We start from the raw sequence: 11,666 nt of genomic DNA, 5'->3' as shown, positions 1-11,666 counted from the left end.
GTATGTGGAAAATAATGTGTTTTTTTAACCTTAAACCGCATAAACACATTTCATTACACCAAATACACAAAATAATGTTCTTTTTAGCAACATCATATGACCCCTTTAATAAACATATTAACATAAAAAAAAAAACTAAAACCATAAAATTAAAATGAAGACAGGAAATATAAAATTAATAACTGATTCAAATCATTAATAATAACTATAATACTATCTCAATGATACTAAAACAGCACTATATTGTTTGCCAATTACTGGAAAGAAATTATTTCTTACAAATAATACCCATAGTGGAATTGCGCACACAGCATGTAATTGCGACCAACAAAAGATACTGTGTTCAGCATGTTATATTAAGCACGTCACACAGCATTTAAGACTTAAATTTCAAGTTTAAAGTAGTCAAACAAGAAAAACACTTCAAGACCCCTACAGATTTATTCTATCCCTTTGTGCTACATATAGTTGTCTTTGAACAAATGAACAAGAATAACCCTGCCTATAACATTTGTGTCAAAGGGTATCCACATACAACTATTTGCTGTAGTTTGTAAAACATGCAAATATGCTGGTTTCATTATACTAGTTATCTGACATAACTGTAAAGTCTACATGATGCTTTCAGCTGATGTATACTGCGTTTTTAGAAATTATGATTAGCAGGATGGTCAATATGTATGATATCACACTATTTAATATAAATACATTTGAAAAAAAAAAAATCTAAAAAAAAACAGATTTATACTTTATACAGAATTGTTTTGATTCTGCAATCCTATTGTAGTAATTTTTGTGGTAAAATAAAATAAAATAAATAAATAAAAAGCATTAAACACAAGTGAAAGAACCCGCTAACCAATAGTGCACTCAGTAATCCATTTCGCTAATGGACCTTTTTCAAATTTCCGGGTTTCTTAGCAGCGGAAGTCGTCATAGTTGGGTTAACTTGAAGAGCAGTGAATGGGAGAGTACCACAAATATATTTTTTTGCATTCCCATTTGCTCAAATAGCTAAAGAAAAACTCCACGATAGTGTTTTCATGACTTGCAATAAAAGGAAAAAAAATTGAGAGAGACTGATAACGGTAGTCAGAAGAGAGGACGATGTCAAATTTACCGTCCTTTCCATAGACGCTGCATTAGAAACACCCTCGCATTAGCAGTTTTTTTGCAATTTGATGCAAAGGTGATATAATACAAAAAATAGTGTTATAAATGTAGATACATAAAAAAAAAAAATAATACAAATATGATTTACGATGCTGATGAACATTAAACGCGTCATCACAGTCTTGTGAAAAGGGTCGATTTTACGGTATACAGTGAATATTACAAACCGGACATAGTACAGCATAGTTTAAAATCAAGGATTTAAAGTTGCTAACTGATGCATGTACAGTGACAGCACAACTCTCCATGGGTGCATTTGAGCCAGCTTTTAGCAAACTATGGTCACAAGTGAATTGAACTCTATTGGTAACAACAGAACTTGCAACCATAGCTGCTTTTGGGAAACGCACCCCTCTCCGCATCTAATTCACAAGGCTTAGATCTTTTTTGCATGGACAGAGCACTACACACAATATACAGTACATGCACTTTTAAACAGGCTACGCATTTGGCAAATTTGCCAAAGTTTGGGCATTAAAGGATTTTTTCCACATGTATTAATTTATTTAGAATGCAAGAAGAACACATTGTCCAAACATATTGTTTACCAAGACATTATTTTTAATTTGCTTCAGGAAATAAAAGACGACATGGAATCCTCAACTAGGAGTCACGCAATACCAGGTCTATCAAAGCTTCTTGCAAACCTTCATTTTTTGGTCTCCGGTTCTTTTCAACGTACTGTGGCTTCTTTATTTCTTTATTTGCGACTATGCTAATTTGCGCTGCGCTTGGTATATTGCGTTGGTCAATATGGAAATGAGATGTTGCATCTGTGTTCTTAAAATTTGCGCGTTGTTAGTAAAAATTTCCCCTCCCATCTGCACTATTTTGGAATTTGCCCTGTTTAGTAAAACTGGCCCTAAATGTTTAGATGTTCTTTAGATATTAGACTTAAGTATTACTGCATTAGCCTTTCGATTATTAAACAGAACTGTTAAACAAAGGTAGTCTGAGCTTAGGTTCTGGGATCAGCATAAACATCCCGCTTCCTACTCGGCCATAAACCTATCGGCCAAACGTCAAATATTGGCCTTGATGATATATCGGTCAACCACTATTATGAGGTCCAAATTCTAAGCTTTTAAAAGTATCAAGTGAGTGATTTTTAATTACCTAGCTACTCCACTTTGAAAAATGGTAACTTCTACAGAATATTAACTGGTATTATTCAAACCAAAAACAGTATTTAGCATCACTTAATCACATTAATTTATACAAGCAAAACTAATTTTTATAGGTTACATGAGGTAGAAATATCAATTGCATTTTACCAGCACAGAAAACCAGGTTTACAGTGCAGACAAAAGGGTTAAAACACAAAAAGCAAAATGATAAATTGTTTCAGCCACAGCAAGGTGTTCATTATCAGCCCAGAAATGTCCTACTGGTACATCCATATTTGTGTGATTAAACTATAATAGCTATTACATCTTTTGAGTTATAACCTCAATAAACGAAGCAATTCCAAGAGGGTCTTCGCACCATTGGTGCTTGGGCCCTAATTAAATTTAACTTATTACTAATTAGACAAATACTGGTTAAAATGTTTAAAATATCAAGACTTCTTACTTTGACTGGGTCTGCTTTGTGATGTTCTTTATAGTGAGTCCCTCTTTCCCAATGATGGCTCCCACAAACTGAGTGGGCACTAGGATTCGTAGAGGCACCTCTTGCTGACGATGCCTGGGCCACTGGGGGCCTCCCATGGCCCCTGGCTGACCAAACTCCTGCTCCCGACTTCCTGTCCCCATTTTAGATGCCCCTCGTGGGACCTGGGGTCTTACACCCCCGTCCCTTCCTGCCTCCTCGTCCAGTATGTATGACACACTGAAGGAGTGATTCTCAAAACTGTGGCCTGTCAACTTCTCAACAGCCCTGGAGAAGAATGAGAGAGAAAGAGATCAGTCAATCATTAGATAAATCACTAGATCAAGACATACTTAACACAGACCCCAAACAACACTCGCAACGAGAAACAGTATTGGTTACACTGGGATAATATATACTGTCATGAATTAATTACAAAAATGGATGGATTCCAACATTAAAAATCATTAATCAAATAAATATGTTTATTTCGCACATTTCGCATGACCTGCTGCTGTTATAGCCACCTCACTACTAGGGTTGGGCAAATTTTAAGAACTGACGTTCATTCATGAGGAATTTTAATTGAATTGCCCACACCCTACAGGCTGCCTTGGAATTTGAATTGAAATGACAAGAAGAGGTATTGCAATTCAAATAACGTTAACAGTCAAACAGTCACAGAGCAGAGCAATTTCATTAGTGCAACAAAACATATACTAACTGCACAACTAATTTTAACTATTTATGCTTATTTATCTTTTGATGTGCAAAATACATTGTTTGATTAGACACATATTTCTCTAAACTGTTGAATATGGTCAAATTAACAGAAACAGTAAACCTCCATAAAACATCTATCATATTGTGTTCAGATATTTATTTTTAAAAAAAATTCATTATAAAAAAACTGAATCTATTCACTTAAGCAAATTAAAGCATTCTTATATTACATGTTGCTTCAACATTATGCATAAAATTCATTTTAATTTTTGAAATATAATAATTATTTTATGCAAAATATTGAAATTAACTACCATTCAAAGGTTTGGGGTCAGTAAGATGTCTCTGTTCACAAGGGCTGCATTTAATTGATCAAAAATACAGTAAAAACAGCAAGATTGTGAAATTTTATTGCAATTTAACATAACTATTTTCTATGTGAAGACATTTTAAAATGTAATTTATTTCTGTGATCCTAAGCTGAATTTTCAGCATCATTACTCCAGAGTTCAGTGTCACATGATCCTTCAGAACTTATTCTAATATGCTGATTTGCTGCTCAAGAAACATTTCTTGTTATTATCAGTTGAAAACAGTTTCATATTTTTGTGGAAACTGTGGTCAATTTTTTTCAGGATTCTAGAAAAAAAGGAACTTCAAAAAAGCAGATTTTATTTGAAATAGTAAAGATATTTATAATGTAATAAAATATTTTTGTCATTTTTGATCAATTTCATGACCCTTGCTAAAATAAAAATATTAATTTATTTAAAATAAAAAATAAAACCTGACTTGATTCCAAACTTGTGAATGGTGCATATAATTTCTAATGAAAAATAAAATGTAATGAAATTAGATTAAATTCTAGCTGAAATCAACTTCAGGAAATAAGCTAGTTCAACTCTGAACAGTGCACAACCCTGCTCACTACAAATGCTGATACAATTACCGAGCGCCGGTCTGTCGCCCTATGACAGGAAATAGTAAATCAGACAACTCACAGCACACACATACCCACCCACTGGGACAGACCTCCCTCAGATCAAAGCTCCAAAATACGATCCCTGGAGACAAGAAATCATCCAAACCCCTAAACCCTTCTTCCACCACACACACATACATATTAAGATACATAAAACAAGGCACTGCCCAGTAAAACCACTTTTTACAACTGCAACCTACACTGTGATGGCTACTTGATTGATCCATTGTGACTAGTACTGCCATATAAATACAAACAGATCCATTAACCTATTATCTGCATTATCCCGCGGGGAGAAAATCCCCATGTTCACTGATGTGGAACCACTTTAGAGATCTAAATTAGTTAACGGGAACATTTGATGATACAGGGCAGGAGGTCTGTGGTTTAAAGAGATGTTTGAAAGTGTGTGTGTTTGTGTGTTAGCCATATGAGAGAAATTTAGGGTTAAACACCAGCTGGCTTGGCGACTGGTCCAATACAACGTGAACTATGATCTGATGCAGCAGGCCTCTGTCGTACCCACTGTTGCACACACACACACACACACACACACACACACACACACATTCACAGAGGACTTTTATCAGCTGCTGGGAACACAGTTACTATTGTTTGAAGCCAAGTGTTCAGTCAGGCATGAGTCCCGGAGCAAATATTCTCAGCTGATGTCCATTCATTCACAAATGTAATGCTACAAATGCAACATCAACTATGTGAAGTGTTGTCAACCATTAGCTATGTCACCAAAGTACTGCGGATTTCAATTTTTTTAATTGTTTGAATATCTGCATCAGACTTTGTTTGGTCGATAATCATTGGAAGTAGGACTTTTATATTGACAGCACCAGGACTTTTATTTTAACTAGTGCTGGGCAACGATTAATTGCAATTAATCGCATCCAAAATAAGGGTTAAAACACAAAAAGCAAAATGATAAATTCCAAAAGGCATTGTTTAGCCTATATAATGTATGTGTGTGAACTGTGAATATTTATTATGTAGGCCTATATATAGATACACACATACAATATATATTAAGAAAATATTTACATGTATATATTTATATTCATATAATTTATATTATATATAAATATATTTAATAAATAAACAACATTTTTCTTCAATATATACATGCATGTGTGTGTATTTATATATACATAATAAATATACACAGTACACACTAGGGCTGCACGTTTATAGGCTACTGATCATTATATTTATACGGACAGTGTCTACACCGAACGCGACAGCTGTACAGAGATACCCATTTTAAATACATTTAGTAGCAGAGCTACTGCACAGTGCTGGAAATCCATTGATCCTTTGTTGAAACTTCCGCGTCGTTGTGGAGAGCACAGGTCACGGTTACTTTGCTTAGCAACGGCAGACCGCACGAAAGCGCAAGCTCCCGAGCGCTTTGAAAAGAAGGAGAAAGCGGCGCGACTGGCGTTTTCCCACGCGTTTTTAGGCGCGACATGTGAATGGCCCCAAAGTCTGTCTGGACGCGGCAAATCGACCGTTGCCAATCATTTGAACTTTGTGTCAGTAAAGAAATTAATTTTAAAAAAATCAAAGAAAACGCGGCATCAGTTTACTGTCGGGGATTTGTCATGCCGTGCCGCATACAGTGTAGACAGCATCACTGATTATAATGGATTCATTGTATTTTCTCGCGTCGCACCACTCGCGTCCGGTGTAGACACGGTGAGAGCCACGCATAGCTTTATACATTTTTCTGTATTGCTTTATTGCATTTAAATGTTCAGTTATTTTTGTTATAAGAAAAACGTTATTAAACCTGTTATACTGTATTATGACAGCACTTTTTAAAACTACATTTCAATACCGTGATAATACCGTATACCGTGATAAAAGCATTAGCAATTAATCGCAACATGAAAATTTGATACCGGCATATCCCTAGTTATGAATGTTAATCAAACAACAAAACACAAAGAAAAATCACTTTTGTAGCTTTAACACAGATTTATTAGATTTAATTTGCTGATTTATGCCGATTTACTCACCTACAAAATCACCTCAATCATTGATTATTTTTTCCCCTAAATAAACTATTCAAGTCATATGGCGATTTTTTTTTCATATTGCCAAATATAATCGCAGAAAAATAAAACATCACAATGTGATTTTTTTCCAATATTGTGCAGCCCTAGTACACACATATATTATGTACTCAAAAACGTTTATTTTGGATGCGATTAATCGCGATTAATCGTTGCCCAGTATGAATTTTTACAGCATTGAGAATAAACACACAGGAGCTTCCATTCTAAATATAAATTGCATTGCATGTGTTATTTAGCCTACTATCTATGAAAAACATCCGTAATTACATACATCGGCTTTATATCATGCTGCTCTTTAGGATATCACATTTGGACATACAAAATGTATATCAGCATTCTTACTCTTACGAATTTACTCTGTATCTTTAATCTGGGCATTCAAAAGTAAAGCTTGCATCTTTCCAACTGTAACTGTGTTTATGTATGATGATTATATTGGCTGGTTACTGAAAACAACATTGAGTGGAGTTCTCTTGCTGCAGTTACTCAGAAGCACAGAATGAGTAAATAACCGTTTACACAGGAAGCGTTCCTGGATTGCAACAGAATAGAACAGAATGCACGCATTTCAACACTGTTTTTAAATGTTGAACTATGCTTAATTTAACTGCCATCCGAATGCTTAATGCAATGCACCAATAGATCACCCTACAGAACACAATGCCAACAAGCAACATGTGAGCAGGGGTACATGATACACTACAAGCTATTACCAGCTGCATGTCTGTAGTCTGAATTACCACTACTGCAACAAGAGCAATAACCTACAGCTCCGGTAAAAGTCTGGATATTAGGTGAGATTCACTTTAATCAAAAAGAGATGGGCCAATAAAGCTACACATTCACAGATCTGTTCAAAGCAGGTGTGTGTGTGTGCACCAGTCAGATGAACTTAAAGCAGGTCACAGGAATAAACAAGACTCACTATCAATCACCAGTGACTGTAACAGGGTGACATAACAGACTGCACTTGTGGGCCAAATGACATCACGGCCATAAGATGATCACTATGCTACATCACCTCCACTAATGGGGTCAGATGAGTGTCAGTTACTGTTCTTCTAGAACTAACCCTTAAAATTATTTTAGTTGGTGTAACAAAACATTTAGGCAGATTCAGCCATATTAAATGTTTCTGACTTGAATAAAACCAGTTAATTTAGGCTATACGTTTACACTAGTGCGTTTTCATTTTAAAACGGCGTTTTAAATTGAAAACAATCCTTGTCTACACTGGCGTTTTCACTGAGTTTCAGAAACAATCTCCGTCTACACTACACAAATGAAAACGCATGTCACATGACCATTCATGCAGGTACAACCATAGATATGTATAGGTAGATTCCCTATTATTTAGATAGCGAACGCGTCTACGTGCTTGGAGCGGTCGAATGGGAATCTACCTATCTATATCTAACAAATCTATGGGTACAACAATGAGCATGATGTTATTGTTTACACGGCCATCAAGGATACGCAGAGCGAATGTGGGTAGCCACGCCATCATTTTCAAAAGTCTCCGTTTTGGTCCATTTACACTGAAATGCAACCCCGGAGTTTTCAAACTGAAACGGGGTCTGCAGAATTTTCAAAAGTCTCAGTTTTCGAGGGTCGAAAACGCCAGGGTAGCATAAACGATAGGCGTAACCGTAGCAAAAGTGATGTATTTTAAAACGAAAATGCACTAGTGTAAACGTAGCCTTAAGGCCCGTTCACACCAAGGACGAGGACGATAACTATAAAGATATAGTTCTAAAAATCGTTCTCAATATTAAAAAATAGCAGAGTCCACACCACAACTATAACGATAACGATACAGAGGAACGATATCGTTGGAATCACTTTCACAATGATTTTTTCCAGCTGACGAACGATACAAACATTGACACCCAATCAGAATCAATCTTGCTATAACAAGATCGAGAATTTAAAGCGGCAGACGCGCATGCGCTTAGAATAAACAGACGATATCGTTCGCTGGTGTGGACGCTAATATTTTTATAGTTATCAATCTTGGTGTGAACGGGGCTTTACACTACCATTCAAAAGTTTGAGGTCAGGACAATTTTACTTTTGAAAGAAATTACTTTTATTCAGCAAGGATACATAAAACTGATCCAAAGTGACACAAAAGGCATTTATAATGTCACAGAATTGTTTATTTCAAATTGTCAAAAACAAAAAAATATGAAGCAGTTTTTAACATTGATAACAATAAGAAATGTTTCTTGAGCAGCAAATCAGAATATTAGAGTGATTTCTAAAAGAACATGTGGCCCTGAAGACTGGAGGCTGCTAAAAATTCACCTTTCCATCACAGGAATAACTTATAATTTTACAATATATTCACATAGAAAACGGTCCTTTTAAATTGTAATACAATTTAAAAAAATAAATAAATAAAACTTTATTTTGGGCCAATTAAATGCAGCTTTGGTGAGCATAAGACACTTTAAAAATCTCACCGACCCCAAACTTCTGAACTATACTGTAGATGTTTAATTTGTAGGTTACTTGACAACATATTTTTACATTAACATTTTCAAAGTTCCTCCCTTGAGCCATAATTCTTTTCAAAACATACACATTACATTACTAACTGTCATATGAATAACTGCAATAAATTATTTAATTGTTTTTTTTTACGGCTGTGTAAACAAACGGTGTACGGGTTTAGAATGGCATTAATAATATTAAAATGACAATAATGTAAAAAAAAATCACAAATGTTTAAAATCCACTTTCAATTCACAACAGGTTTTTTTGAAAAACCATCCAACAAGAATTTTGTATTGTCTATAATTACATAATATTTACTTATAGAGCCCTAATCTGTTTTTTTACTATAAACGTTTAAGATATTAAAGATTACCTCACTACGTCCACACGTTTGCTAGGACGGATACAAACATTAACTGTGTTAACTGAACACGTTAGCGCTGATAGAGATCACCTTTGCACTACACCCTGCTTTTCCAGTTCTGCAGACATGCTGAGACTCCTGTCAAATTCCACTATTTTAAATACACACCAGCGACACACCTCCTTACAGAGAAAGGGAGACGATACGCTCAGAGAATGCAACAATGTGACTATCCTGACCGGGTGCAAAAGAGGCTCCACCAGCCACGTTGTTTTGGTGTCACCGATCAACGTTAGTCATGTAATAGTTGTTTCAGGACCAGACAGCTGCCAGGATGGCTCTCCACCCATGTGTTCAGAGATGACAGGAAAACTTAATCTATTGTAATGAGTCACAGAATAAGCCTAGCTAGTTGTACAACCATTGTCAAAGCACATCAGGGCCGTGACCAGAGAAATACAAGCAACTATATTGAAACTGTAATGAGCCTGAACATTCATGTAGAGTGTGCACATGACACATTGCTTATGACGTGAGATCTTCAAAACTAATCCATCTAAGGCATCAAGACAAAAGCTACAAGAAACACCCAGAATCAGCTTTAGTTTTGGTGATTTGAGCCTCAGGCTCTAAATAAACAGCAGGATGATGGACGAACAGTCTTTTATTTCCAATAAATCTGGAATAACCTGCACAAAATAACCAAAACAAAGACTAAAACCTGCTGAACTCAGTTACTCCTGCAGTAGATGTAGGATAAGTTTGAGGCCCCAGGGACCCTGAAGTGGCAGTGACTCCCACCCGCCTAGAGACACTTCTAAGCTGAATTAACCCGATTTCCCACTTCGTCTCTTAATCACTTAAGCGCATAAGCATCCTGAAAGTGTGCAAAGAGTCAGAGCCAAGAAACAGAGTAAGTGCATTTTCCACTGGGACAAAAGATGTTGTATTATGAAAGGTATATCAGCTGCTTGGAGAATGACAAAAAATATGTCTCAATCTTGTACCCCTACTGTATAACAACTGAATGGAGATTTTCTACTGAAAGAGCTCTACAGCCAAGCACTAGGTGTAGTCGCCCTCAGTGCTTTGGTGTGGAGAAAACTAATTTAGCCTCCTCAGCAACTAATGCCTGCCTCACCTTAATCAGATCTGCAATATCTAGTCATCTATACTAGCAGTATGGCATCTGGAGGTCTCGATCAGCTTGCGACCCCATGAAGTGGACGGGGTTATTTCTGTCCCACTGTCCCAATCTCAGTCAGAGCTACTGCCACTGGGATCAAAGCTGACACTACTGACCCCTTAATACACTGAGAGATCCATGTGACCCTTCACCTTAGCTTATTAGATGCATCTATACTAGTCGAGTCTGAACTGAAATGTCACTTTGAACTAGTGATGCCACAATTCTCAATGCTCTTTTGTGTGCCCGTGAGTTTACATGCTGACATGAGGAAACGTCTCCCCACGTGCATTTGAAAAAACACCTTCCGCTGTAATGACTTGCAATGAGAAGCGTTTCTAAACCTGTTGTCCAACAAAAGAGAACATTGTAACATGGTTTTACTCTACAACATCAGTCGAATGTTTGAAATAACTCTGTTAAAGCCACATCAGAGCATGAAAGGAAGTTATGTATTGAACCATGGGCTAACTGTATTGTTGCAGCCCTATTTTGAACTATCCACTTGATAGACTCCAGAAGATTTGCTTTAGACACCAAAAAATTGTGATTATGTTACGTGATTAATACTAAAAACCTACTGAGCTGGACATAGAAACATTTTAAAGTCTGCATGAAATGTCATCCTAATCTATTTTCTAAAAGTGTGATATTCAGGGTTTGAAATGAAAGGTTTCAAAACCTTCAAAAATGAAAATTCTCTTGATAGACTCCAGAAGATTTGCTTTAGACACCAAAAAATTGTGATTATGTTACGTGATTAATACTAAAAACCTACTGAGCTGGACATAGAAACATTTTAAAGTTTGCATGAAATGTCATCCTAATCTATTTTCTAAAAGTGTGATATTCAGGGTTTGAAATTAAAGGTTTCAAAACCTTCAAAAATGAAAATTCTGTCATTAATTACTCACCCTCGTGTTGTTCGAAACCTGTAAGACCTCCGTTCATCTTCAGAACACAATTTAAGATATTGTTGATGAAATATGAAGGCTCTCTGACCCTCCCATAGACAGTAAGGTAACTACCACGTTCAAGGTCCAGAAAAGTACCAAGATG

At 36.1% G+C, this 11,666-nt stretch overlaps 1 protein-coding gene across 7 annotated transcripts in view; it reads right to left on the bottom strand.

Annotated features, from left to right (window-relative positions):
- The window catches only part of LOC107704342 (insulin-like growth factor 2 mRNA-binding protein 2), a 43,722-nt gene that overhangs the window by 17,090 nt on the left and 14,966 nt on the right, over positions 1-11,666 (bottom strand). For all 7 annotated transcript variants that reach the window (XM_016507235.1, XM_016507236.1, XM_016507237.1 and 4 more), the window contains one exon: positions 2,746-3,051. In XM_016507235.1, the coding sequence (XP_016362721.1) occupies positions 2,746-3,051 (306 nt within the window). The remainder of the gene's footprint in view (positions 1-2,745; positions 3,052-11,666) is intronic.

The sequence above is a fragment of the Sinocyclocheilus anshuiensis genome, unplaced genomic scaffold (genome assembly GCF_001515605.1).
Source record: "Sinocyclocheilus anshuiensis isolate Anshui unplaced genomic scaffold, SAMN03320099.WGS_v1.1 scaffold1448, whole genome shotgun sequence".
NCBI lineage: Eukaryota > Metazoa > Chordata > Actinopteri > Cypriniformes > Cyprinidae > Sinocyclocheilus > Sinocyclocheilus anshuiensis.
This window is presented reverse-complemented; position numbering and strand designations above follow the sequence as displayed.